The sequence below is a fragment of the Nicotiana sylvestris genome, chromosome 11 (assembly GCF_000393655.2).
Source record: "Nicotiana sylvestris chromosome 11, ASM39365v2, whole genome shotgun sequence".
Lineage (NCBI taxonomy): Eukaryota > Viridiplantae > Streptophyta > Magnoliopsida > Solanales > Solanaceae > Nicotiana > Nicotiana sylvestris.
The window spans coordinates 4,917,640-4,945,554 of record NC_091067.1 but is presented as its reverse complement, the minus strand read 5'-3'; the positions used below and the strand labels follow the sequence as shown (position 1 = coordinate 4,945,554).

General features: G+C 35.9%; 2 protein-coding genes and 1 long non-coding RNA gene across 3 annotated transcripts; 1 reads left to right on the top strand and 2 right to left on the bottom strand.

Moving 5' to 3' along the window:
- Positions 1-255: 255 nt before the first annotated feature.
- Positions 256-6,574, bottom strand: LOC104246459 (uncharacterized). Its single transcript, XM_009802268.2, has 6 exons — positions 6,228-6,574; positions 4,055-4,336; positions 3,796-3,969; positions 3,354-3,460; positions 2,091-2,425; positions 256-1,121 (listed from the first exon to the last, which is right to left on the bottom strand). Exons 1-6 carry the CDS (start codon positions 6,351-6,353, stop codon positions 547-549), a joined length of 1,599 nt encoding a protein of 532 aa, XP_009800570.1. The 5' UTR covers positions 6,354-6,574; the 3' UTR covers positions 256-546.
- Positions 6,575-18,409: 11,835 nt separating this feature from the next.
- On the bottom strand, positions 18,410-22,863 carry LOC104246457 (large ribosomal subunit protein bL35c). Its single transcript, XM_009802267.2, has 3 exons — positions 22,519-22,863; positions 21,658-21,774; positions 18,410-18,754 (listed from the first exon to the last, which is right to left on the bottom strand). Exons 1-3 carry the CDS (start codon positions 22,792-22,794, stop codon positions 18,680-18,682), a joined length of 468 nt encoding a protein of 155 aa, XP_009800569.1. The 5' UTR covers positions 22,795-22,863; the 3' UTR covers positions 18,410-18,679.
- A 2,961-nt stretch (positions 22,864-25,824) lies between these two features.
- On the top strand, positions 25,825-26,616 carry LOC138882362 (uncharacterized). The gene is made up of 4 exons (XR_011403953.1): positions 25,825-25,907; positions 25,991-26,215; positions 26,310-26,453; positions 26,538-26,616. It is a non-coding gene; the product is annotated as an uncharacterized lncRNA (long non-coding RNA).
- Positions 26,617-27,915: the final 1,299 nt, after the last annotated feature.

Below are 27,915 nucleotides of genomic sequence, written 5' to 3'. Positions count from 1 at the left end.
ATGGCCCAAAAATGCCAAAAAACGAGTAGATATGAATAATCACTACGTTCGTTAGGTCGAAATTATCATTCAAATGGGAACTAATCCCTGAACTAAAATGCAACAACATTGAACTCAGTAAAATTCTACAAGTGAAATCTCGGAAGAGTAATGTATAGACAGACCTTACTCCTACCCTAAAAACGTAGAGATGCTATTTTCGATAGACCCTTGAAGAAAATAAACAATAGAAATAAGCGATATAACAACAAACCCTGAACTAAAAAGTATGACAACAATTTATACTAATTGACCTAACCCATGTACAACAATATAATCAATGTATGCTCTTCAGCAAAGGTGAAAACTTTAAATCTTACAGCTATAACACAACTCTGAAGAGGAAATTTCACTAGAATTCTACATCAAAAGAATTTCCAAATCCCAGTCTTTCTCCATGTAGAACGTCCTCTGAACCCCAAAGGGGTGCTTACAAACAGGCAACCCAATGATTTCCTTGGACTACTATAACCTCACATTTAAATACATCTTTCAAGAAAAGAATCACTATCTAGTTTGGTTTTCATCATCTTCAGCAATGTCAAACAGGAATTTTGGGAGGGATGCAATACGAGGAAGATGAAGGAGCAAGTCGCCAAAGGAGTCTCTCCTTGGAATACTTGGTGTCAGCTTACCACCAGCAAAATCCTTGGCGTCCTCTTCGCCATTTCCCTTGCTCTCACATGCAGAAGAGCTACAAGCATCATTAGATTGAATAGGTTTTTGCAGATGATTTTCTCCATTAAAATGGGACTCGTGAGACGCACTAGGATCCTGCAAGAGGCAGCATAGAGAATTGACCTTCTTCAGGAGAGATTTCTCGTCCGATGTTGCACATTGAGTGTCACTCAGCCACACATGTGCTATGTCCTCCAGTATGCCCTTGCATTCTAACGCCTGATCAGAAGGCAAGTTTCCGGAACTAATCTGTTCTGATATGCAGTTTTCAATGTGGCTGACAAGGTCAGTCATAGACATTGATGGACGAAGTCCTGGCACCTTCAACTGCTCAAAGTTTCTCATCCCCTCAGGATCATAGCCTATGCTGTTTGCATTCCCTTCAATAGCAGGTGTATCCATCACTGTACATCAGAAGAATAATCACTAGTGACAACTTTGGCATAACAACTTTTAACATACAGAAGTCGGTTACTATTGCATGTTATATGTAAATACTAACCCAGTGTCAAAAAATCTAGTATCCGAACTTCAACAGCTTCAACAAATCGAAAATGCATAAAAATGGGACACTAACTATCTTGCTTCGTTTCATTATCTAAACCAGTCTAGCGACGCATATGCAACTTTGGATAATCCAGACCAAGACTATAGGGAAGCACCAACTTCACAACACATTCGAAAAGGACCATGAATTGTTAGCTTTTTTATCTAGGTACCTCTGTTTAGTCAAACTTACGCAATTTTTGATCAATCCTGACCCAGAAACTACAAATTGTAGGCATGAAAAAGAGATTTTCAACATAATTGTATCATGAACTTGAAGATCACAGCGACCATAGACCTCAAAAACAAGTGGTCCATCAGAAAGATAATATCCTTGTATAAGGACAAAACAATCATCTTCCCCATCACTCATCTCAGGAGCAGAAAATTGACAAGGATATCAACAGGGAAAAAGAAGATAACACAAGTACTCCATTAAGAAAACCAAATAGTAAGACAAGTTAAAAAGTGAGGCTGAAGATGAAAATGTAGACATGGCATCAGATCAGAACTCCTTGCCCCAAGAAATAAAAAATAAATAAATAAAGAGAAGATGGAATCAAACACCACAGGGGTGGAGGAAAGGAGTTACCAAAGTCCAATAGCACAACTAATTATTGCATGTATGCATGTAAACTAGCAAGTATAAAACATGTATACCAGAATGATTTTGCCAAAAGCAACACATTTTCACTAATGAAAATGAATCTGAATCTACTAGATACATTTTCCATGGTTGACGTCTCATAATATTGAGGTCATAGCTTACGAACAAACAGTTGATGTTTGCACCTGGAATATAAGAACAGGAGGGAAGAACTATTTACCTGAGCTTGGAGAAGGGCTATCCTTAGACAAACGTTCACGGGCTGCACCAAGGAGATCAGGTTGTTCAAAAGTCAAGGAAGATGACTGTACTGCAGCAGGTGATGCTGCATCTTGGAAGCTTGATAGTGGGGATCCCGTGTCAGACCCAACTGGATCGAAGACATGGGCGTTAAACTCGTCAGGATTTTCAAGCATAGTAGCTTTTGTATCAAAATATGGAGATTCCAACGCCTTTTCAGGCTGTTCGCTCAGAAAGTTAAGTCGGACGTCACACTGGATCAATTTTTCATAATGCTTATTCAAGACACCAGGTGGACACTGTAGAAAATGTTGCCTATACAGATCACACAAAAAAGTTATCTCCAATAGCATTAGAAGTTAAACTACTCAACTATGGTATAAATAAGGTGATTCAGTTCCTTCTCAAAAAAAAAAAAAAGGTGATTCAGTTTTTCAATGCTTGGTGCATCTTTAAGGTGGGGGGATCTCAACCCCATTGCTTAGCTGGCTTTTCGACTTATTGGCCTAACAGGAGGATTTTCAATCCCATTCTGGAAGGACTAGCAGGTATCACGATAACCCTAATGATAACATTATTCTGCAGATTATACAGAAACTACCATATTAGCCCTTCTCGCAGGCACACACACTATGATACCACCCCAGCACTCCACTCCGACCTACCATGCCTACTTCCTAGCACAACCCTCCCACCTAATTTTATTAGTTTTCATTATTATCAATACAACAACAAGGGTATAATTGTCAAAGAAAGAATATTGTTCTGAATAACAATCGTTGATCTAATTATTGAAGAAGAGCAATCTTGGATCTAATTCCGGGAAACAAACACATAAAAGAGTCCAATTTATCAAATCCCATGCATAATCCCCTCATCACCACATACCATCCCCACGATATTAACCCATTTAGGCATTCCAATCTCACCTAACAGACAGTCCCCTTGCTGAAGCTGATAACCTAGAAGGTTCTTATTTTTATTGGATAAATAAGCCAGAAGGTTCGATCACAAAACTCACATAAAGGAGGGCTAAGGAGTATTTACAGCCGCATGGAAATAGTCTAACATGATTAAAGTAATCTAGAAGGCAGGTATAATAAACATGATCCAGCATGTGAATAAAACAAACTCTAGTGACTAAAAAACATATGTTACGGGGGGTGATAACACAAAACATCATAGCGAACTAAGTATAAATTCTCAAGCAGTCATTTCCTAACAGGAAGTAAAAATTATTTACCTATGCAAGCTAGCCTGTCCATCAGTAAAATCTGAAGTTGCTTGCCATAGTGTATGCTTTCTGGGTTGTGGATTTGTCTCCCTGAAGAAGAGAGGCTGTCGAGCCAGCTGAATCACAGAAAACCATAAACTAAAAATTGAAGAAAATACTACAACTCCTGACGTACTAAATGAAGGGTTAGAGTGCCAGTATAATTATTCTTTCAAGCATTAGAAATGTTCCGTTCACAGGATGAAGTATTTTTGGCCTAGAAAGTTCTTTTGTAGGAAAAATAAGTATGCAATATGGTAGAGTGACCCTTTACTTTGGTGCTGCATTATAAAGTTCTTCCGTAGGAAAATAAGTATGCAATATGGTAGAGTGACCCTTTACTTTGGTGCTGCTAATAAATAATGCTTATAATTAGGCTCTGAAGCAATTAGTATGGAGACTAAATGCTTACCACAAGAGTCAAACTGCCCGGACCATTCTCTGGACAGTTCGCCTTCAATCCCATGATATCCGACCACTGAATCTCAATTTTACTTTTCAGCCCACCTTCAAGAATTTCCCAAACAAGTTTATGCTTAGCAAAGTAACACTTCGCCACCAAATCACCTTCATATCTAGATGCATACTAAAACAAAATAGAAAAAGTTAGCCAAAAGCAAATTATTCACAGATAATCATATCACGACAGACAAAAGGTTCATGGTAATTACTTCCCAAGACCCTATCCTTAGAAGTGAACCGGAAAAATTTGATGCCTTCAGCTTGTCAGTTGCTCCTGAAGTGGCCGCACCCCGTGTTCCCTTTTTGCTTACAGCAGTAGAGTTTTCAGCTGGTGTGGGCGCAACAGATGAAGCATTGTTCTGTGACAGCCTCATCTGGATTAAATCTAAGAGAGATGGACTCTTTCTCAACCTCAGACCTAAAGGACTTGGCTCATCAAGCGGATTATATTCTGGAGGAGGAACTGGAAATTCATTATTTCCAGCATTCCACTGTAAAGAAAGCAGGAGGGCAGTTAAGTAGCTGAAAGTTGGGTCCCTTAGTCACAGGTCAAATGCAAATAACAAACAAGCTCAGAATAATATCAGGGACAAATGTAAAATATCTGAAAACTTGGGAAGTGACTTTGCAAGAAGAAAAGGACTTCTTTAGCCCTGTACAGCTAAAATTTGCTGCCTGTACCATAAAATGAGCTAAGGCCTTATTCTTGATTCAAATGCTCGTCATCATGATAGAGTGGAGTATGCTTACCAATATGCGCTTTCACCATCCTAAAAGCAAGGAATTATGTATCTTAACAATACATTAATCATCTGTCTAGTGTTACCAGTTCCAGTATTCCAGAAATGTTGGTACCCCTTTGGCGTCTTTTCTTCTTTCATTAACAATTACTTGACACAATGGATAACAGTCAAACCTCTACCCACTTTTCCCATGCCAAAAAGACTGATCAGCCGTATTTGACAGTAAAGTTCCAAATTCCTCATCTAAAATATAAAGATCAGTTATTATTCTTCTTAATCAGAGACTCCATAGTTTTACGTGTTCCAGTCATAAAAACTCAACACCCTTCTTCAATGATGGATATTTTCCTGTACTGAAGTTGGCTCTCTTTTCACTTGATCTAATCTCTTAATCTCCATTTGATCATATTTTCTACGGCAGCGCATTTGCACTCACTTCAAATAACCTATGATTCAGGCTAGTTGATACTCTGGCCGATGGCACACTGAAGAAAGCTTAAGAAAATAATAAATTCGTCAACATAAAGCTCCCTAGTTGACTCATCTTTTAATATCACTTACCATGTCAAACTCACCTCACCAGTTAGACTAGCTCAAGCGACAAAGAAAAATAGTTAAAGTCCCAAGGATCAATAGTTCCTAGATTTGATTTTCTCAATTAGTAGGATCCAAATTATCTCTTATCCCTCCGCACCAAGAAAAGGACAGAAATTATAACTAAATAATTACCCAGTTCATTTTCTTTTTCTTATTTGTCAGTCTGGTGGGAGTCAATGCATATACCTAAGCAATATACAGCCACCCAAAAATTGCAAATATTACCCTGTTCATTATTTCATACAAGAATCCATTGCTATAAGGATGTAAAAAAGGTCATACTAACATTAACGCGCTATATCCTACTCAAAACCAACGGATTTTGCATTCATTAAATAGTTAAAGTTCAACCAAATTACCACTAACTCCTCAGCACTCTAAACAAATCAACCCAAAACATCCAATATGTTTTCTCAGTTTTTTTACTTTACAAAAAGCAATTCCTCTTCTAAAATCGCTTTCTTCTACCAGAAAAGGAAGAGGCACTTTCAGTTCAAAAGCCATAATGCACAACATCAAACACAAATAAACATCAGAAAAAAACTTCCTTTGTCCCATCTTATGTGGCACACTTTCTCTTCAAATCTGTCCTAAAAAGAATGACACATTTCTATATTTAGAAAAAATTTAATTTTAAACTTCTCATTTCTCCTAATGAGACATTATAGTCACACAATCTATATCTTGTTTTAAGACCACAAGTTTGAAAAGCCTTCCTTTCTTTCTTAAACTACGCGCCCAATCAAACACGGAACAGAGTAATCCTATTTTGTAACTACAAATAGGTTCCCTCCAGATAAACCAGGAAACATACTTTTCTAAAAGGAAAAAAATAAACAATTCAACTTTAAGCTTACCATTTTATCCTTAAATGAAATATTTCATTAAGTTTCAAAAGTCTATTTTTCTTAGTCAAGCACTATCACATAAAATCGAACCGAGGAGTAACTACAACTACTTTTGATAACTATAAATACCGTTGATAATTACAAATACTTCTGATCCAAATAAATTAACGAAACATTTAAAGAGAAAAAAAAACCTGATTAACTTGCAAAGAAGACTTGGGCCGTTTAGTGAGGGGGCCATATTCATCTTCAAGAGAATCCTCTACTTCCATTTTCACCGTTAAGTTTGCCATTCCTAACGACTTCATCAACTGTACCATTAAAATCCCAAAACCAGAAATAAAATAAAATTGTAGAATCGATTAAATCAAAATTGAGATTCAGAGGATAGTGTTAAATTTGGGCAAAAAAAAATGAAATTTAACGCCTAGGTTTTTTGGATTTGAATTTGAATTGGAAGTGAAGAATCCAAAAACCCTAGGAATATAGAGAGAAAATTTGGGATTCTCCTTTTCTTATTGCGGGGATTGAAAATGGGGAATATTTTGTTTTTAAAAAAAATTATTTGTATATATAAAGTGGTGGAGAAAGCGAAAATAAGCAAGAAAGCTAAGTCCAATAATTGGCAGAAACTTGATTTGACTATTTTGTCCCCCGAGTTGGATCCGCAATATATTCGGGTCAGAAACTCTTTTTTTTGGTTTTAAAAGACTATTACTAATTAATAAAACATTACAGGGAGCTGCATGGAGTTGCAGAGTTACACGTATACATACTACGATTACTAACTATCCTGGCAACCAGGGGCGGATGCATGCTAGTTGGAGCGGTGTCATCCGACACCGCTTCGTCGAAAATTTTTACTAAATATATATATACACACAGTGTAGCAAAAGAACTATGCTAATTAAATAACGCTATTTGATAAACTAGTTCGCCTGGTCTGATGGGCAGCGCCCCTTTTTGCACCTAAAGACCGGGGGATCGAAACACACTCAAAGTTTTTGCACATTTTTAAAGCATTTTAGTTTAAAATTAGATTATGTAAGGATTGAACTCTCTATCCTCTAAGCTAAAAACATTAACTAAAGTGATAAATAAATAAACAAATATAACATGCAATTAGTTTAGTATAAATTAAAAGGATTTATTACTATAATTTTAAAAAAAGAATTACTCTAATTTTTATACAATATACAACTTCTGAGTGACCAGATTCATTGGTGTTACTCTTCTCAATTTTTTTTATGTAGTTTTAGCGATTTGTTTCTTAAGTAATGACACCGCTTGCAAAAAATCCTGCGTACGCCCCTGCTGGCAACGCATTAATCATCATCATCTAGGTTTAGTAAGTTACGATTACACAAATGGCTGCTAGATGAAGCTATATCAGAGGCATTACAAAAAGATGTCACATAAGGCATTAGTTGTCTACTACTACTAGTAGTTGAACTGTATTGAAGGCTCTGCTGATCAAGTTGTAGGTTTTCCATAGCGAAAGGTGGTGGTTGTCCCAAAAAAGTGATGTTGGATCTAGTGATCTCCATGCCAAAATGTGCTAACTGGTCCGCAACAATGTTCTGCTCCCTATAAACATGTTGTGGAGAAGGACTACCCAACTGGTGAATCAGGTACCTGCAATCATTAAGTATAGGTTAGTATGTTGTAGCGTTGGGTTTGAGATTTTCAATTACCTGTGTGGCATCCATATTTATTTCCATAGGTTTGAGATTATGATGAAGTGCAAGTTGGAGCCCATGTAGCAGTGCTAAAGCTTCGATTTTTGTCACTAGTTGGTCGTCGGGAGGAGTTGAGATATCAAGGTTGCCCACAAAAGTCCAGTACCCAATTGCCCTTGTCATCTCTGATACCTCCCCCCCAAAGCCTGTTTTTGGGTTTGAAGGCTTTACAGCCCCATCTGTATTAAGTTTATAAGAGTTTGGTGGGGGTGGCTTCCATTTGTTTAGAGTATGTGTTTTTGGCCTTCTAACTGTGAAGGAGTTAGTGAGGTAAAAGAATTCTGCTGCATGGTTAAGAATATCAGGCGACTGTGGTTGTTTGGAGCCTATTTCATAGCAGTTGTAGTTTCATGTTTTCCATAGGTGCCAAAGTATAAAAGGAATAAGAATAGTGTTGGGTATTTGTTGGTGGCTGCTTAAGGTGTTTTTTTTAAGCAGCTTCTGTAGCCAAAAGTGAGGCGGAGTGTTATTGTAGTTGATTTTATTTATGAAAGACGTGAGTTGAAATTTGGACCAGCATTGTTGAGCATTGGCACAGGAGAAAAAAATATGGGGAATAGTCTCAGGAACTTGCTGACAAATAGTGCATAGGGGTGTAGGGAGGATTCCTAATCGATGGAGGTAATGTTGTGTGGGTAATCTTGCATGGCTTAATAGCCACAGAAAACTTTTTATTTTTGGGAGAGTGTGGAGTTTCCATATCCAACCTTGATTGTTGGGTGCGTCGTTATTTTTTGTTAACAATTTGTAGCAAGAATTGACCGAGAAAGTGCTTGTGAATGTGGACCCTCAGATGAGTCGATCAGGGTTGGTAGAGTATGAGGGTAAGTAAAATTGCATGATTTGTTGGAGGGTAGATGGTGGCAATCGGATGAACAGGGTGATGGGTGTATGTTGTGGTGAGTTGTGGATTAGTTCGAGGGCTCGATCCATCATTAGGGTTTGTGTTTGGGTTGTTAAGGGACCATTGATGAGAGAACGTATTTTAGTATTAGGTGCTAGTCAAATATCTTGCCAAAAATTAATCTTAGTGCCACGAGTGACTTGCCATACTGACCCTTGTTGGCAAACATTCCAACCAAGCATTAAGTGTTTCCAAAGAGTTGAATTTCTGGGGTTGTTGGCTTGGCTATGCCCATATTTAGAAAGGAGGATTGATGCCCAGTGGGATTGTTGGTTCTGAAAAAGGCGCCAAGCTGTGCTTGCAAGAAGTGCTAGGTTTTTGGCCTTTAGTTTTTGTATACCTAGTCTACCTTGAGATTTAAGAGTCGTGATAACTTCCCATTTAACCATATGCATGCGTTTTCTTTGTGCATTTGAAACCCAAAGAAAGTTTTTTTGGTATTGTTCCATTCTTTGTATTATATAGTTGGGTATTTTAATAAGTTGCATGAGATGATTGGGGATGGAGTTAAGGGTAGATTTTATAAGCGTTGCACGCCCCGCTAGTGTTAGATGATTTGTTTTCCAACCCGCTAACCTATATTTAAAGCTATCAATAATGTACTGAAAATCATTTTTGGATGGTTTGGAGGTGAAGATGGGAAAACCTAAGTATTTGCCGAAGTGTGTTCCTTCAACCATGTTAAAGGAACCTAGAATGAATGACTTAGTGTGTTGTGAGCAATTTTTAGAGAAGAATATCTTTGATTTTGCGAAGTTTATGCGATGGCCGGAGAGAGTCGTAAAGTGGTTAAGATGATCAATGATGGTGTGACAACTATTAGTCGTTATTTTGGATGCCAGAATGATGTCATCCGCAAAGAATAGATGAGAGATCGGCGGTGCTTTTTTGTTTAGGGTGATGGGAAGCCAATGATTGTGATCAACCGCTATGTTTATACTTCTTGAAAGTAGTTCCATTGTGAGGATGAACAAGTATGGTAATAATGGATCTCCTTAGCTAATACCTCTAGTAGGTAAGAAGAAAGGGGTGGGGGTGCCGTTAAAAAGTATTGAAGTGGTGGTGGTTGAGACGCATGACATTATAAGAGAAATAATTTGGTGGGGGAATTTAAAGTAAATTAGGGTTCTTCTTATGAAATCCCATTCTAAGCGATCAAAAGCCTTTTCGAGATCAATTTTAAGAATCATGTTTGAGCATTTTGCTTTAGAAGTTCTAAAATGGTGGAGCATTTCTTATACTATGCTAGCGTTGTCCGATGACCGACGATTTTTAAGGAAAGCAGATTGTGATGGATGTATTAGGTGGTCAAGGTAAAGCTTTATGCAATTGACCAAAATCTTGGTGATGACTTTATAAATGGTGTTACATAAGCTTATAGGCCTAAAATGAGAGGGATTTGAGGGACTATGCATTTTAGGAATTAAGCAGATGTGAGTTTTATTTAACTCAAGTGGAATGATGCCTGAGGAGAAAATATTTTTGCAAAAGGGTATGACTGAATATTTTAATGTTGGCCAAAAGTGTTAGAAAAATAGAGGGTGAAGACCATCTGGTCCTGGAGATTTGTGGGGGTTGAAGGAAAAGACTGCCTGCATGGTCTCTATATCCGTGAGAGGTTGTATTAGAGCGTCAATAGATGTATTACTTAAAGTATTAAAATTGGATGATTCGTGTGTTTTTTGTGAGTAAAGATGACTTGTTTGGTAAAGGTCATTATAGAAATTGGTAATCATTGATTTTAATTGATGTTCGTCATTTATCCAGTTGCCATTAGTGTCCTTGAGTGCTGTGATATGATTGCGTATCCTTCTTTTTAAGGTAGTTAAGTGAAAAAATCTAGTGTTAGCGTCTCCGTTGTTTAACCAGTTAACACGTGATTTTAGCTTCCAAAATTCTTCTTCCAAGCGTAATACTTGATTAAATTGGAGGATGAGTTCTTGTTCCAATCCTTGGAGGAAGGAACTTGTAGGGTAGTTGGCGGAGCTTTGTATTCCTAGTAGACGGGCTCTAAGAATTTTTTTTCTGATTAAAGATGTTACCAAAAGTGTTTTTATTCCATTGTTACGCTTGTAATTGGAATTTTGGAACAGCTTCTAAGTATGTTGTGTCTAACTGTCACACTTGTTGGACTAGTGAGGGAAACTAAGGGTATGTAAGTCACATTGATTCCATTCTAAAGGGAAGAGTTCTTGGTGGTGGCTGTGTGTGTAATTTTATTAGAAGAGGGCAATGATCAGAGTGTGTGCGTGGTAAGTGGTGTACTTGGGCTTCCGGGTATAATTTAAGCCATTCATAATTTGCGACAACTCGATCTAAATGTTCCAATATTAATTTACCCCTTCTACGTTTATTTGTCCATGTGTACTTGCTGCCTCGAAAACCCAAATCAAGTAAATTACAATAATTAAAACAAGCAATTAGTGAATCTGCTCTATTATTATTTATCGAGCAGCTGCCAAATTTTTCATTTGACGAAATAATATCATTAAAATCACCCCCCACTAGTCAAGGTCCCTTATAAGTATCACTACGTGTTTTAGGTTTTGCCATAGAATTTGCCTGCATTGTAATCTAGGGCTAGCATAAATAGCTGATAACATAAAGGGGAGTTCATTTTGGCATACCTGAACCATGCAGTGAATTTCTTGGTTTGTAACCGCAATTTCAGTTAAGTTGATGATTGGTTCATTCCATATGACACATATTCCTTCTACTTGTCCCTCAGAAGGTGCTTGGGCCAAGTTAGAGAAGGTTAAGTCATCCCTTAGTCATGCATAATCCTGTAAATGCATTTCAAGCAGTACCACAAGAGGTGGTTTATAATAATCAAGCACGGAGCGAAAGTTTTGACGAAATTCATCGGACTGGGCACCCCTACAATTCCATATAATAAAATTCATTGAGTTAGTGTGGGGGGTGGCTAGGGAATTGGCACCACTGTGTTGGGTGGTTGATCCTCCTGATTCTGCATCTGCATTGTCGTCCTCAGTGTCAGAGTGATCATAGCTGCAAATTTCCCCGTTGCTGGGTTCGTTGGTGGGCGTAGCTTGATCAAGCATTTTGTCACTTCCGTTGGGCAGTTGAGGATGATTTTTTTGCATACTGTTCCTTGAGGACGGTTATATGGCATCCCCCTAGTGACACTGGCTCCGGTCTGATCTCCTTCATCTCTTCTATGATTGCTGTGATTTCTTAAGGAGTAAGAAGATCTTGTTCTTCTGGTGTTGGAGGCTGAGGACTCATGGATTTGGGAGAGGGGTGAGGTTTTCGAAGGGGCTCATTGGGAACAGTGGAAGAGATGGAGGGGGTAGTGGGAGGGCTTCATGAATCCATGGGATCGGAGATTGAGATGGGGTAAAAAGGAAGGTTTGCCATTGTTGTCATGTGGTTGTTGGTGGATGTTTGACCCATGTACTGTCCCATGAACAGCATTCCCCAGTTGTGGAGGTGTGCCATCTATAGGCTGGTCCAGTGGTATTGACCATAAAGGTTCATGGCTAATGTCATGCCTTCTGTGACTATTTGGGCTAGGTCTACTGGGTTTTGGAGGCGAATTATTACTTTTTGGTTGTTCACAACCATCGTGAAAGTTAATGCATGGTTGTGTAGTCCTAGTTCTAGCCATGATTGAGGAGGGTCGTAAGGGTGGGGAGTTTGTGAGGTGTAAATCACCGGGTACATCAATGGTAAAGGAGGTGCGCTCTGTTGGTCCATTGTGGAAGGAGTAAGATGATGATGGTTGAGTGGTCTGAATGGGAGAAGAGATGGACGATAGTTGTATGTTCTCAGGGGAAATAATGGAGAGTGATGTCTCTGCATGAGTATGATTTGAAGGGTTTAGATTAGGATTATGCGTGTGGGAGTTGTGTTGTAATGATGGAGGATCAGTGGTGTTTAAAACAGGAGTCGTTGGTTGGGGCGGTGATAGAATTGTGTGGGACTCTATGTGTATTGGGGTGGGCTTGTCACGTGGGCTTGAGTATTGGGTTAAGTTAGCTAAAGCAATGGGTGCTACTAGGGATCGAATGGCGGGCTGGGGATTGGTGAATGAAGAAGATGAGTCATGATTGCCTAACAGGTAGGTTTCTGGGCTTAGTGAATTTGGGCTATTGCATGGAGGGGGTACTTGTGGATTGGTGGATGAGGACGGTGTTGGGGACGTGTCACTTTGAGGGGTGGGAGTAGTGTCCATTAGGTCACTATTCATACTAGAAACATGTTGCATGTGGGAGATAGTATCTTTGTTTGTCAGTGTATGGGTTTCTAGCTTAGTGGGCTGGGAATGGGCTTGGGGTGGCTAGGCTTTGGGTGGTGAAAATGTTTCTGATATTGGGTCATTTGTGTGTTGTCGGAAGTTAATGCATTAAAAGTATTAAGCATTGTAATATCATTATTTAGTTTATGAGTTATGATTGGTGATCCTAGATTAGTAGAATTAATTGAGATTGAGTGTGTAGGCGTTGGTGTAGATGTTGCCTCTTTCATCATGGGTGGCCTTTGGTTGGTAGTACCTCGTGTAGTTGTAGTTGCCTGTTAGCTCCAATTCTAGGATTACTTCTGCGTGGAAAGGTGACCGTTTGCCATTTAGATGAAAGTTGATTAGTAGTTTCCTTGTTTGGGGAGGATTCATTTGTAGTTGAGGGATTGAGTGGTGGTGTGATGAAATATGGACATTGCTTAGAGGAGTGACCCAGTCTTCCGCAGGTGATGCATAGCATGTTCAGACCTTCGTAAAGGATTTGTTGTCTATGCATCGCTATGAATACATGTGAGAGTAATGGCTTCTCAAGTGGCACTTCAATGCAAATACGTGCATATCGTCCCCTTAAGGTAGAGGAAGTCTACTTTAAGTAGTTTGCCTATTTTGTTGCCCACTCTTTGGAGGATAGATAAGTCGTAAAATTCCGTGGGTAATTCAGGGAGTCTACTCATTATAGCAGTGAAGGTGAGTTTAGTGTTGGATGCTAGGAATTTGGGTTCCCATTGTCGGACAGATAAGAAATGGTTTAATACGAACCATGGGCCTTCATGAAGAGCTTTGTTCATATTATGTTCTTGTTGATATTTGATCAGAAAGAACTCATTACCTAAGTTAATTAGGGATAGAGGCACCGATGGCTTCCATAGTTCCTGAAGTTTTTGCCTGAGTATAAGGTGACCTACCTTGCGTCCAAACACTTTAACTATAATGGAGAATTGCTAGGGAGAGTATATTCTTTCTTTGTCAGAGCTGGTAAGAGGGATTGAATTGTGGATAGTGGGGCTGAGCTCATCATCGGATGGTAAGCAACCCCCACTTCCAACCGAGAGGTTGTGAGTTCGAGTCTCCCCAAGAGCAAGGTGGGAAGTTCTTGGAGGGAAGGATGTCGGGGGTTTATTTGGAAACAGTCTCTCTACCCTAGGGTAGGGGTAAGGTCTGCGTACACACTACCCTCCCAAGACCCCACTAAGTGGGATTATACTGGGTTATTGTTGTTGTTGTTTTTGTTGTCAGCATAGGAAGAAAGTATTGGTGGGTAGGTGAATCATCAACATGCATTGGTTGAAGTTCAGGAAGGTCATGATTTATTGGCTGGATCTCTAAGTTTTCTGAATTGTATTCTAATGTTCTTAGTGATTCGTGTGTTGTCATGCTAAAAGAGGTTGGGATTGTAGTGAGAAGGGAGAGTTTCTCTCTCTAACCCATTCTTTGATTATTGGGTGATGCTTGCTTAGGGTCAGGAACTCGAGGTCATATTTTCTGATTTTTTTGTTGGTAAGTTATTTTCTGATTTTCATACTATAAATTTTCGTAATTATTGCACTTCATGTAAAAGTATTTTAGGCAATTCTACTATGCATTTTATCCATGATTGATAGTAATTTTCTTTTGATTTTTTAATTGAGTATTGTAACATAAAATACATTTTTATACTTTCAGCTTGTTTGACCAAATTTCTAAAATCAGTATATTTTGAAAAGTGTTTTTCAAAAAAATACTTTTGATGAGAAGCAATTTGTGTTTATATAATTAATTTAAAAAGTACTTTTGAGCAATAATTAGTATTTGGCTAAGTTTTTAAAAATACTTTTAAGTATACTTTTCTCGAAAGTGCTTTTCAAAAAAGTTCTTTTGGGAAGAAATTACTTTTTCTACTTCTCAAAATCAGCTTCTGCTTCTACTCAAAAGTAATTTTTTCCGGCTAAAAGCTTGGCCAAACAGAAGCTTTGTCAAATAGGCTATTTGTTATTAAATATGACTAATTAATTTGTATACTTGCATTAATGTATTATCATATAATTATAAATTATCATGGATAGCCCTAGACATTCTAAATTTGTTCTTAAATATTTATAAACTTTTTATTTATTGCTATTTTTGTATTTTTTTTTCTCAATATCATTAGTGAAATATTAATAAAGTGAGATATTTTAGGAACTATGAAAGTTAATAGAAAAATATACTTATGAATAAACCCATTAAAGATCTTTTTTTAAAGGGTGTATAAGATATTATAGGCAAATAATTTGAACTGTATTAAATGAAAGAATTTGTTTTAGAAATTTAAAAACAATGTGAAGGATATAAATTAAAACCCGCTTTGTAAATTATTAATGGGCAATCTTGTAATTTGCTATAGAATTAAATATGCACGTGACAGGTAGGCTTAGAAGTTGGATATAGGAAGTGGGGTCCAGATTCTTTACATCAGACGGGTAATGGTTGGTGGGAGGTGACACGTGTCATTCGATGCTGGAGTTACTTCTCTTACTTGGTTTTCTCTTCTACTTTATTCATTTAAAAAAGAAAAAACTTTAAAATCGTCAAATTTGTGTATTATTTAAAATTGACTAAATTTGCACTCTACACTCTATAGCAATCTTACCTTTATTTTAAGGAAAAATTGACTCTTGATGATGCTTCAATATGAAATATAATGGTTTTAAATTATAATAAAAATAAACAAATGAACTTTTTCTCGAAATATATAATGACACGTGCAATTCAATATGAAATATAATGGTTTTAAATTATAATAAAAATAAACAAATGAACTTTTTCTCGAAATATATAATGACACGTGCAATTTATCGATTTTACTCGAAATATACAGAATTTGAAGTTTATAGATTTTGGATTCTAGTATGTTTAAGTTAGGGAAAATTACGCGACACGTCAAATATTTACACTGTATTCATTATTCGTAGCTATACTTTCAGCAAAGTTACCATTCATAGGTATATTTGAATATTATAGCAAATCAATAAAATAAGAGATTAATTATTTTGAACTGAAACAAGAGAGCAACAATCTCTCGTGGCTCAATTGATTAGAGCGTCTGCTTAGTTAGTGGACGTCTTGAGTTTGACTCTCAACAAGAACATTTTATTTTTCTGTATTTATAGATTTCGCCTTAGTTGTTTCGTTAGACGAATGTATTCGTTGCACATTTGAATACAAGTGATACAAGTTAGTAACAATTAAATAGTAGCTAATTATGAAAATTAGGCAAACTATAATTATTAGGCTTTAATTAAGCAATAGTGGTTTATGAAAATTTCTCTTTAAGTTATTAGGTTCTAAATTAATAATTTATATATATTTAATAAATTTCTTAAAACAATTATAACGTTTGGATTAAAGCTACATGATTTGATCGAACCCGAAGTATGTGTTCTAGCTTATGGACTTACTTAAAGTGTTGTAGATAAAAGTAAGTAATTTCGGTTAGTATATAAGCAATTATCATTAAAAATGTGTAACTTTTTCCTAATTTTTATTCTTTTTTTCTTTACTTAATTTTCTGGATAAGTTCATAGTTAGTGATCCTTTCTGTATTATTGTTATTATTTTTAATTTTTTTTTTTCAATTTGAAAGTCACACACCTTCAACTAATGGGATGAATAGATTCTCCTTTCTTTCTCAAAAAAAATATTATATGGGGGTCAATAAAATTAAATAATACATAGGAGTCATACTGTCAAAAAAGCATTATTTAACGTAAGCATTTGGATAATATGGAATATGACGTAGCATACCAAAAAGTTTAAAAATTAAGAAAAAGATTATGTTAACCCCCAAAAATGATTGTCTATGTCATTTTCATTCAGAGTGTAGGTCATGTCATGATTGTTGAAGCAACTGCTATTAAAAATAAAAAAAATAAAAAATAAGTAGGCGTTCTTGGACATAAAAATTGTAATTTTTGAAAAAAAAAAGTAATATTTAGAGTTAAGTTGAAAAATAATATTTGGAATTTGAAATTATATTTGGACATGCATTTCACTTGGGAAAAAAATGTTGCAGTTTTCTAAGTGGGGAAAAAAAGATTCTGAAAATTTTGGAAAAGTAGTTTTTGAAAACTTTATTTTTGAAATTTTAATAAAAACTTTCAAAATTTCATGAACAAACACATTTTTAAAAAAAGAAATTGAAAAAAGGAAAAAAAAAATTATGGACAAACGGAGCCTAAATCTGAGCAATTCAGATTTCAGAAGGGTGGATAAAAGTATTATTGCTAAAACCGTAGTGAATACGAAATATTTAGTGTATTTTTTAATATAATAAAACGTGTAAGCAAAAACTATTAATTCACAATTATTTTTTTAAAAAAAAGTAAAAGATGGTGCATAATAAATTGGTCAAGAGAACCATTTCCTCCTAAATTTTATATGTTTTAGTGATACCTCATTATAAATTAAATTTTGAGTAATCCTATATCATTAGGGATATCTATAGTTATTCACTAATCAAAGAATGCTGAACCTCTATTTATTACACGCTATATCTCTAGACATGCGTTGAATTAACTATTTTTCTGGCTGAATGCAAACATAAATCTATAAATAAAAAAAATTAATCTTTGTTGCTAAGTGAGATATGTATAAAATTACATGCCAAGCAAACGTAATACCACAAATGTTACAGACGTACAGTTTGTTTCACTATACGACAATTTATGTATCCAGTTTTAGTTTTATGTACTAACGGTGCAAAAAAATATTTACATCATATCACTTTTAAAAATAACTAGTATACTTACTCGCGCGATGCGCGGATCAGTTAAACCAAAAAAAAATGAAGAGAGATATTGGAAACATATGTATATTGCATACTAAATTTATTAATCGAATCAAAAAGAATTAAACCAAAAATAAAAAGACGAATTTCGTTGGATTGTCTGTGTATATTTATTTGCTAGAGACCGCCAATTCCCAAGAGCTGTTACAACATATTTGAGTAATGTTGCAGCAGTATTTGACTTTAAAAGGATTAGTCCACATGTAAATTCATAAATTTTTATCTCAAGTAAATTCATAAAGGACATCACATTTGGTTCAAATCTTATTTTACCAAATGAAGCTTAATCAAGGTGCACCAACTATGTTCTTATCGAATTTGAGAAACGTCTTTGCTCTTCTCTCGTCGTGAGAAAGGAGCTCACATGCATCGATTACTAAATCATCATCGAATCTCGAAATTTTTTTTATCACACCTTTAAAATTATTAATCAATAACCTGGTAAAAATAGTAACTCCACTATTGTCACATGTTAAAATAAACTGATACTGTAAAAGTTACATTTTCAGTGAATATAACTTTTTTTAATACTGAGAAATCCCTAACCCCACATATCACGTGCTACGCTCTTACATTAGACCAAAGCGATGAGGCCAAATATAACTAAAATCCTTTATCTTTATAGTAATATATCTTGCACAATCATATTGTCTATCAAACAAAGCAAGTTAAGAAAATAGAAGCTCACTTGCACAAAAAACTTACAAAGTTGATGCTGAAGAGTTTCTACAAAGTTACAAAGGGAAAAAGAAACAGAACTTACTGGTGCTTAACAAGTCAAAATGATATGAAAAATCATAAGTACAAGAATTTCAGATGGATTAAAGTTGGAAGGGGTAATCAAGAAATGGTGTTTTCTTCATCCTCTATACAAAAAGAGAGAACCCCGTCGAGCTCTGCAACTTGATGAAGAGTCTGTATCTAACTGCATCTTGACCTTAATTGGCTCGGTTTACCTTCAGATATGGCAATGCACCAATTACATTGTTGTAGTCGCTGCGATCAACTTGTACCTGTATCCACAAACATCAAGATTATGAGTCATCCAACTTTGAGGAAAGCATACTGCATATCTTACAGCGGAAGTTAGAGAGTTTCACGAGCCAGAAAATAGACGTGTTTCCTTCTCTACGTTTTTGGCGTAAGTTCGTTCTATTTATGTGATACCGTTAAACCAGCACTCATTTTATCCTGCACTAAGAATATAGCCTTCCAAATTTCTTAAACCAGCGCTCATTTTATCCTGCACTAAGAATATAGCCTTCCAAATTTCCAGAGAAATCAAATGTATGGTTGATCTTGCTTACTCAAAGAGTATGTGATGCCATTAGTGTTACAAAGGCAACACGGAACACATATAAGAGGTCAATCGGCTAGTTGCTGAACTCAACCAAGTGTTAGAAAAAAGTACTATTGCTCAAAGAAAAATCTATCACGAAAAAGCAAATGCACACCAAAAAGGAAAAAATGTAACAAAAAGATACGTGATAAGAAGATTCAAGGGAGCTAGATTTAGATGCTGAGTATTTTTCATGTTTCAATTTGTGGCCAAGAAGCATCTATAGCAAGATTTCTCGCGGTACAAGAAAAGAGGTCATAATATTAAACAAAAGTAAACATCTTCGATGGAGGAAATTCCAGACTCAAAAGGTTAAAGAGGATAGGGAAGGTACTAGAAAGTGGAGGGAGGGTAAGAAAATGTGCAAGCCGTATTAATAAAATATCACCAACACGATGACTTATTAAGGGTTCAAAGCAGATTTAATCACTTTGAACGGTCGTAAAAGTTGAGAGGAAGATGGTCAGAACCAGAGACTATTTGCATATTGCATATAGTCAATCTCCTCAACGCCAAAAAGTGGCTCTCACAATTTCGCTAAATATGAATTTGCAACTAATGTATCCTCAAGTGTACTGTCATTCATTCGCATCGATAATATTATAGAGCAAGATGGCATGCAGAAGAAGGGAAGTTGCATTACCGGAACCTGTCACCAAACACTTGGAAAATCTTACTCTCGAAATTACATCTGACTCTAAGACATCTAGAAAAGGTCTAGTGCATACAATAATGGTTTATAATCATAATCTCCAACTCTTTCGGTACCTCTGTGTATTTGTGCAAGCCTACAACAACAAACAACAAAAATCCAGTGCAATCCCACACGTGGAGTCTGTGGAGGGTAATGTATACACAGACCTTACCCCTACGTTATGAAGGAAGAGAGGTTGTTTCGGTAGATCCTCGGCTATTAGCACAAATATCATCTAGATTACACCTATGGCAGAAGCATACTTGGACCATTGTGTTGGAATAGAAAAGCATACAGGGCATGTTTTGGAGAACATGGCTGTTATAAATAATAAACTTGTACTTTACATGTCAAGCACACTACAGGAACTGGACCAAATATTGTGCAATCATGGAATGAATCTATGAACTGTTAAGAATTATTCAAATATCTCTTATCTAAAAACTGTGCAAGTGACATTCTAACTTCGTAGTCATGGACATTTTTATTTCGCAGATCCATAAAAATAGATGAAACGGGTTCAAAGAAGCATAAGGGATAGTGAAGATTCCCACAACAAACTCCAACTCGCTTGGGATTCTGACACTTGTCTTTATTGTATACACAAGGATAGTCAACTAATCATGTCAACTGGTGGCTAGCCAAAATACCTAGGCCTTTTTATGAATATCGGAAAGCAAGGGCATAGTCCTAAACCCTAGTCAGAAAAAAGGGCCTTCTGTCTACATGCTTTCGAGGGTATAGTTACTGTTATCAAAGCCAATACATGTTCATCACATTCATTATATAAGTTTAGAGAGAGTTGAGAAAGCGCTATAATAGAGATTTGAGTTGAACAAAACAAGCAAGACTGTGCTGGTAATTCAGGCAGTGGAAGAGCGTGGAGGTAGCTGTATGGAATTGAAAGCACGCCATCCCTTGATTTAGGGAAGTAGCATTCTCCTTCTATTGATGGACGTCAATGGAGCATCAACCTCCTGGTTGTTGATAAGGAGCATGAGCTGGCAGGGAGCTCACACAAGTAAGTGAAGGGCATCTTTTTAAGTATGGCATACTACACCGCCAGGGAGAGAAGAAGAATAGGGAGGGGTGTAGCTTATCTAATACACGACAAGATAGGTTGAATTATTAAGAATAGCTCCAAAGGATTTTCAACCCGCATACCTTACGAGGTAAGTACGATGATTATATTGAGTTTAGCTTAAAGGAAGAAGTGAATATCTACCGACCCCAACTTGTTTGGATTAAGGCGTAGTTGTTGTTGTTGTTAAACCTTACGCAGTAAATATTCATAGAGAGACCACAGTTCCTTTAATCCAAATGAACCAGCTATGGAGATAAATAAAATATTCTCTCTTCACTACCGTCTAGTAGAATAACAACATTTGCTATAGCGTGGTTTGCATTAGTATTCTTTTGATACAATATTGAGCAATGCTTAACCAAAAACTACATGAATAAATAAGTTATTTTCCTTGCTTGGAACTGAAAACTAGCAGTAGATATTTGCACATAAAAATCTTTTTGAGATATTTCCTTGGAATGTTTCACATGCTTAAGCATCTCTTTTTCATTATCTTATCGATGCAATACAAAATATGGAGTCTCTTCCCAAATTCATTAATCACCACTTCAATAAAAAAGGCAGCTTGATGCACAAAGCATCCCGCGTTCACGCAGGACCCGGAGAAGGGACGCACCTCAAGGGGCGTGATGTAGACAGTCTACTCTAATACAAGCATTAGTGGTTGTTTTCACGGCTCAAACCCGTGACCTATAGGTCCCACGGAGACAACTTTAATGTTGCTCCAAGATTTGATCTTTTTTAGTTTAAGCAAGCATTCACAACAGAATTTATATTTTCACAGAGATAGAGGTCAAACCGTTTTGGAGAGTCTATTTCTCCTCTTAGCATTCTTCTTCCTAAGCAAATGCTGCTTCCCAGCTCTCCTCCTCAATATCTTCCCAGTACCTGATACCTTAAACCTCTTCGCTGAAGCCTGAAATTTCCAAGATTATCACAAATTCAAACACCCAAAATCACATTCACCGCAGAAAACCTCCACATGTATCAACCCCCCACCCCACCCACCCATCCAACCCCCCACCCCCCAACAGACACACACACGCAAATACATCAAAATTATAAGCAAATAGAAACTTTACTTTGCTGAAGCCTGAAGTTTCCAAGATTATCACAAATTTAAACACCCAAAATATAAATTACCACAAATAAACTCTGCACATATGGAAATCAAACACACACACACACAACATCAAAATAGAAGCAGACTTTGCTGAAGCCTGAAAATTCCAAGATTATCACAAAATCAAACACCCAATTCACATTCATCATCAAAACTCAACAGACACAAAATATCAAAATAGCGAGCAAAATAGAAACTTTACTTTGCTGAAGCCTGAAAATTTCGAGCTTATCACAAATTCAAGCACCCAAAATCACAATTACCACAAAAAACCTCCTACATATAAAAACCAAACACACAAACATAAAAAAAATATTGAGAAAAATGCAAACTTTACTTTGTGAGTCTTCATTTTGTACCCTTTGGCACACGCTACAATTAAGAGCAGTCAGCTTCCATTAGTGGATGTTGCAGCGTAAAATTTCCAAGATTATCACAAATTCAAACACCCAATTCACATTCATCACCAAACTTCCACAACATACACACACAAAAAAAAAAAAAAACATAAAAAAGTGATTAAAATGCAAACTTTACTTTGTGGGTCTTCATTTTGTACCCTTTAGCACACACTACAGTCAACGGCTGTGGATTTCCATTAGTGGGTGTTGCAGCAAATGAGACTTTGTTAAAGACAATTGGGGCAAAAGCTGAAATGTTATGTGAAGAACTGAGATTGAGGGAAGTTTTCTGGGTAATTGATGGAATTTTAACTGATGTACGGCAAGTAAAACCAGTAGCTTTTTGAGGGGAAAGGTTGAGAAATGTGGAGAATAGTGAAGTTGAAGATGAAGAAGCCATTGTTAGTGACATTTGAGCTTTGTTTTTCTGAAGCTATTGGTATATGGATAAAGTGAGGATTGAAAAGCTCTCTCTCTATCCTTTGTGGTTATTTTCTAAAATTTTATGGACCTCAATTTAACTTATGGAAATGATAAAAACGACCCCTCTTGTTTGTGAAATTACACTTGACACTGTTAGTTGGCTGGTGTATGGGTAAAAATGGCGTGTAGTAGCCGCTAAATAAGGGTGTATTTAATTTTTATCCACTATTTAAAATGCTTATAAAAAATAGCCACTACTAAGGGGGAAAAGACACAATTACCCTTTCTCTATTTCTTGTATAATCCCAAAATCGACGAAAACCCTTATTTCCATTCGTTCAGAGTTCAGACGAGAGCGGTTCAGGGTTCCGTGTTTTGCGCTTCTTCATCTTCCTCGCATGCAAACTGCAATCTCAGATAAACTTCTGCTCTTTCATCTTCTCCGTCATCTTCTGTCAATCGCGACTGGTAATATGTTTTTTTTTTATGCATTTTCGTTTTTCTTTATGTGTAAGTTGGTTCAATGCCGTGTGAAGTATGTGTGAAATTTCAAAAATTAGCATTATATGTTGATTCAGTGTAGTATATTTTGTGTGATTCTGTTTTTGATAAATTTTTAGTGTGTGAAATTTGAAATGTGTTTGTGGTTGATTCAATATATTTGATTATGTAGGTATATTTCATAAAAATAGTCGTAGAAATTCATAAGCTTACTGTGATTATGAATTTTCAGTTAACTGTGTTCATTAAATGTAAGGAAGAAACGACATTAAATTTTGTAGTTGGAATTCAAAGTTAAGGACTGATTGTCCTTAACTTTTGCACATGAAACTTGAAGTTAAGGACTAAGTGTCCTTAACTTTGGATGTTGAAAGTATAAGTTAAGGACTGTATTTCCTTAACCTTTGCACTTACAATTTAAAGTTAAGGACTGATTGTCCTTAACTTTTGCACATGAAACTTGAAGTTAAGGACTAAGTGTCCTTAACTTTGGATGTTGAAAGTATAAGTTAAGGACTGTATTTCCCTAACTTTTGCACTTACAATTTAAAGTTAAGGACTTATTGTCCTTAACTTTTGCACATGAAACTTGAAGTTAAGGACTAAGTGTCCTTAACTTTGGAAATTGAAAGTATAAGTTAAGGACTGCATTTCTTTAACGTTTGCACTTAAAATTTAAAGTTAAGGATTGTATTTGCTTAACTTTTAAACTTGAAATTTTAAGTTAAGTCCTAATCTTTGTTTGTTTTTCCTTCTTTTCTAGTGTTATAATGGAAGGCGATCATTTGTTTGATTTTGACGGTTGGCGTAATTTTCTGGTATATTGGAAAGGAGATTTTCAATATAAGGAAACAATTAAAGTTTTCTGTCGAATAGCCAATGGAAGAAATTGAGGGAAAGTATTTTTGGCAACTTCTTCAGATTACAAAGTGTGAAGTTCTCGGGTAAACTTATGCACTGTGTATTGCTTTCTAAAATTGTTAGTAATGAACCTGATTCGATGACCTTCAAGGTATTTGACCGCGATATTAAGTTTACTCGTGATGCATTCCATATTATTACTGGTTTGAAGTCTTATTCGTCGCTTGACATGAAAGGTTTAAATGAGAAAGAGAATAGGCTTTTAAGAGTCTATTTCCCTGGAAAGGACAAAATTGAGTTGGCTGATTTGTATAGTTTTATTTCTAGTCGCCCACATGGTACAACTTCATCATTTGCTGGCAGTGATGATGATGCTTTGAAGTTGGCAACACTCTATTTTGTTGAGTCGGTTTTGATGGGCAAGAGGAAAAATAGGAATGTATCGGAGTAAATAATGAAAATTATTGACGATGATCCACTTTGCGCTTCCTTCAACTGGGGCTCTCTTGCTTATGAGACGCTATTAAAATCATTGAAGAGTTGCTTGAAATCAAATAAGAATGATGTTGAGAAGGAGAAAGAAAAAGAAAAAGATATTGATAGCTACACTTTAGTTGGCTTTCCTTTTGCGTTTTGTGTCTGGATTATGGAAGTACTTCCTATTTTCCAAGAGAAACAATTTGTGAACTTCAAAGAAGTTGGTTATCCTCGAATGTTATGTTATTCTGAAATGAAGTCTCCACAATTTGATGCTCTTTGTAGAAAATATTTCCATAATAAAAAAGTAAGTTAATGTAATTACTATCTCTTTTTTTGTTTATTTGTTTTAGTTATGTATACTTATGTTTAGTTTTTCTTATATAATAGGTGTTTAAGTTGATTGAGGTGTCACCCTTTATTCCCGTGGAAGAAGAAGATACAGAGCCTCTTTGTGTGGAGGAGCCAGTTTCACAAGATCGAGGCCCAAGGTCTTCTTCCACACAATTTGACGAAGGCGTACTTAAGGAAATTGTTAGAGTATGTGTTTCTGCCTTTTAATAGTATTAGTTTTTTATTTGATTATTTCTTGCTTACGAACACCTTTTTTTATATTATGTTTTTTGATTCAGAGATTATCAGAGAGTTTTAAGAAGGATTTGCAAGCAGAAGTTACCAGAGTTAATCAGAAAATTGTTGTATCAGAAAAAAAGATTGAGAATGAAATCAAGGTAACTTCAGTTAGTCCAACTTTAGGATTTTGTGTCCTTAAATTTTCAACTTGGAATTGAAAGATAAGGACTTCTCGTCCTTAAGTTTTGAACTTGGAATTCAAAGTTAAGGACTTCTTGTCCTTAACTTTTGAACTTGGAGTTCAAACTTAAGGATTGCATGTCCTTAAGTTTTGAACTTTGAGTTCAAACTTAAGGACTGCCTGTCCTTAAGTTTTAAACATGTCCTTCTCTTTGTAACTTAGTTGCTTTCTCAGGATTTAAAGAAAACTCTAGGATCAAAGCTTGATACTTTGATGAACATGTTTGGGAAAGCTGATCAGATGAACACAGATAGAGAATCTAGTGTTCCAATTAGAAAATATGGAGTTGATGATCATTGTCGTGCTACTGAGCCTACTGGCATATTCAACCAAGATGCAGGTGGTGTTGAACGTGATGATGGATGTGCATGCAGAGGGTCAGTATGAAAGAGAATTTAGAGATGCACATCTAGATGATGAAACTGAAAATGTTACTGATATTGGGAAAGGTTAGATATAGATTTTGATTTTTTTCTTCGTTGAAATGTATATTCAATAGATTAATACATATAAACTATGCATGTGCATGCAGAAGTTGAAGATTTAGGAGATTGTCAAGAGCAGGAGAATCAACAAGAGAAAGGAGTGCCAGAGAAAATTTGTAGAGTTTGTGGATTGCAATCACAGGAGGATTTAACAAGTCCATTGGGGACAAGTGTCAGCGAGATTGTATGCAAATGCTTAGAAGGAACGTATGATATCTCTACACCGCTGTCATACAAAGAAAAATTTGGAGTTCAAACTTGTGCCAGTCAAGGTTAGATAAAATTTTCATTATATATTGTATCTTTATTTTAGTAAATTATTAGAATGGGTATTAATTGCAAATGTTACAGTATCTTTTGAAGCAGCAAGCGAAGAAGCTGGAGTGCAGTATCAAGAGAAAACTGGACTACAATCTCAAGACATAGGCAGAAGTGAGATTGGTTCCAAATCTATAGATGCAACATGTGATGATGATGATGTAGCTGGAATGATCTTGGATATTGCAAATGGTTAGGCAGTGCTTTTTTAATTTTATATATGTTTGTTTTAATTAAAGATTATTAACATGTTAGCTCTTGTAAATATTTTTGCAGAATCTTGTCAACAAGCATCTAAAGATCATGGTGAACAACTGCAAGATAAAGAAAATGTGGAATTGCAAGAAAAAGAAAATGTTGCACGCAATATCTTAGCTGAGTTGTCTCTTGAAAAAACATAAGAAGGTACTGCGGAGAAGACATGTACTGATTGTGCCCTAATTATTATATGTACAGTTGAAATTTTGTCTCTTTATTTGACCTGTTGCAGAAAACTAATATGAATATGTATATATATATATATATATAGTGTCGCCAGCATAGGAAAATAAAGAGGACACCAATGATGACAATCTTAACCAATATACAAGGAAAAGAAAGAGAGACAGTATTGGTGATGATGGTCCGTCATTTTCTCTTCTTACTCCTACTCCTCCAAGTACACAAATGGACATTGATACGACTTTGACTATGGAGGGTGAAGGAAATGTTGAAGAAGAACTTGGTCGAGGTAAAAGGAACAAGAAGTTAAGCTGGCAGTTGAAATCTCCTTTTGATAAGGAAGGAAAAGCAGTAAGTTCCAAGGCAGACAATCAAAATACTCCGAAGAGTTCAGGTTGGATGAAATCAACCTATACTCGTAGGTGTATTTTTCATTATGCCACAGAAGATGAAAAATTAGTGAAGAAATTCATTGTGTGGTTGGGCAAGGAGAAAAAGAGAGGTCACAAAAAAGAGTAAGTCTCTTAATGTGTTTCACTACATCCTTAACTTCTGTGATTGTAAGACTAATTTTAGGACTAACTGTCTTTAACTTATAGATTCAAGTTTAAAACTTAAGGACTTCTTGTTCTTAAAATTTGAACCTGGAATTCAAAGTTAAGGACAGAAAGTCCTTAAGTTCTAAACTTTAATCTATAAGTTAAGGGCCAAGTGTCCTTAGCTTTTGAATTTAATACTCAAACTTAAGGACTGCATGTCCTTAGCTTATGAATTTTGAATTCACAGTCCTTAAGTTTTAAACTTGAATCTATAAGTTAAGGACCAATTGTCCTTAGCTTTTGAACTTCTAATTCAAATTTAAGGACTGCCTGTCATTAATTTTTCAGCATGAAAGGCTAAGTTCAGGATTAAATTCTAACTTGACATTTTCAAAATTTTCAGGGGACAAATTAATTTATATGTTGATGATAATAGTGTGAGGAAAAAACCATACAAATTGTATCATCAAAAAATCAATAGCAAAATGTTTTTCCTTGAGCTTTCAAATAGCAAATTTGTTCTTGATGATAAGGTTAGATAATTCACAAGGCATTTATTTTTTCTATTATTAATTTATCATTTTTCATTATTTTATGACAGATTTGTTATTGATTTGTTTTATTTTTTGCCTTTTTATGAAGCATATTGACATTGCTCTCTATTAACTAAGAAA

Bases quoted from the DNA above. Each gene is read 5' to 3' on its own strand.
- LOC104246459 (XM_009802268.2), bottom strand. From the start codon at position 6,353: ATGGTACAGTTGATGAAGTCGTTAGGAATGGCAAACTTAACGGTGAAA. The intron at 4,337-6,227 runs GTTTTTTTTTCT...CTTTCTTTACAG, and splicing joins CTTCTTTGCAAGTTAATCAG to TGGAATGCTGGAAATAATGA. The intron at 3,461-3,795 runs GTAAGCATTTAG...TCTGTGATTCAG, and splicing joins CGGGCAGTTTGACTCTTGTG to CTGGCTCGACAGCCTCTCTT.
- LOC104246457 (XM_009802267.2), bottom strand. From the start codon at position 22,794: ATGTCACTAACAATGGCTTCTTCATCTTCAACTTCACTATTCTCCACA. The intron at 21,775-22,518 runs GTAAAGTTTGCA...TGGAAATTTCAG, and splicing joins ACAAAATGAAGACCCACAAA to GCTTCAGCGAAGAGGTTTAA. The intron at 18,755-21,657 runs GTTTGACCTCTA...TTGTGGATACAG, and splicing joins GAAATAGACTCTCCAAAACG to GTACAAGTTGATCGCAGCGA.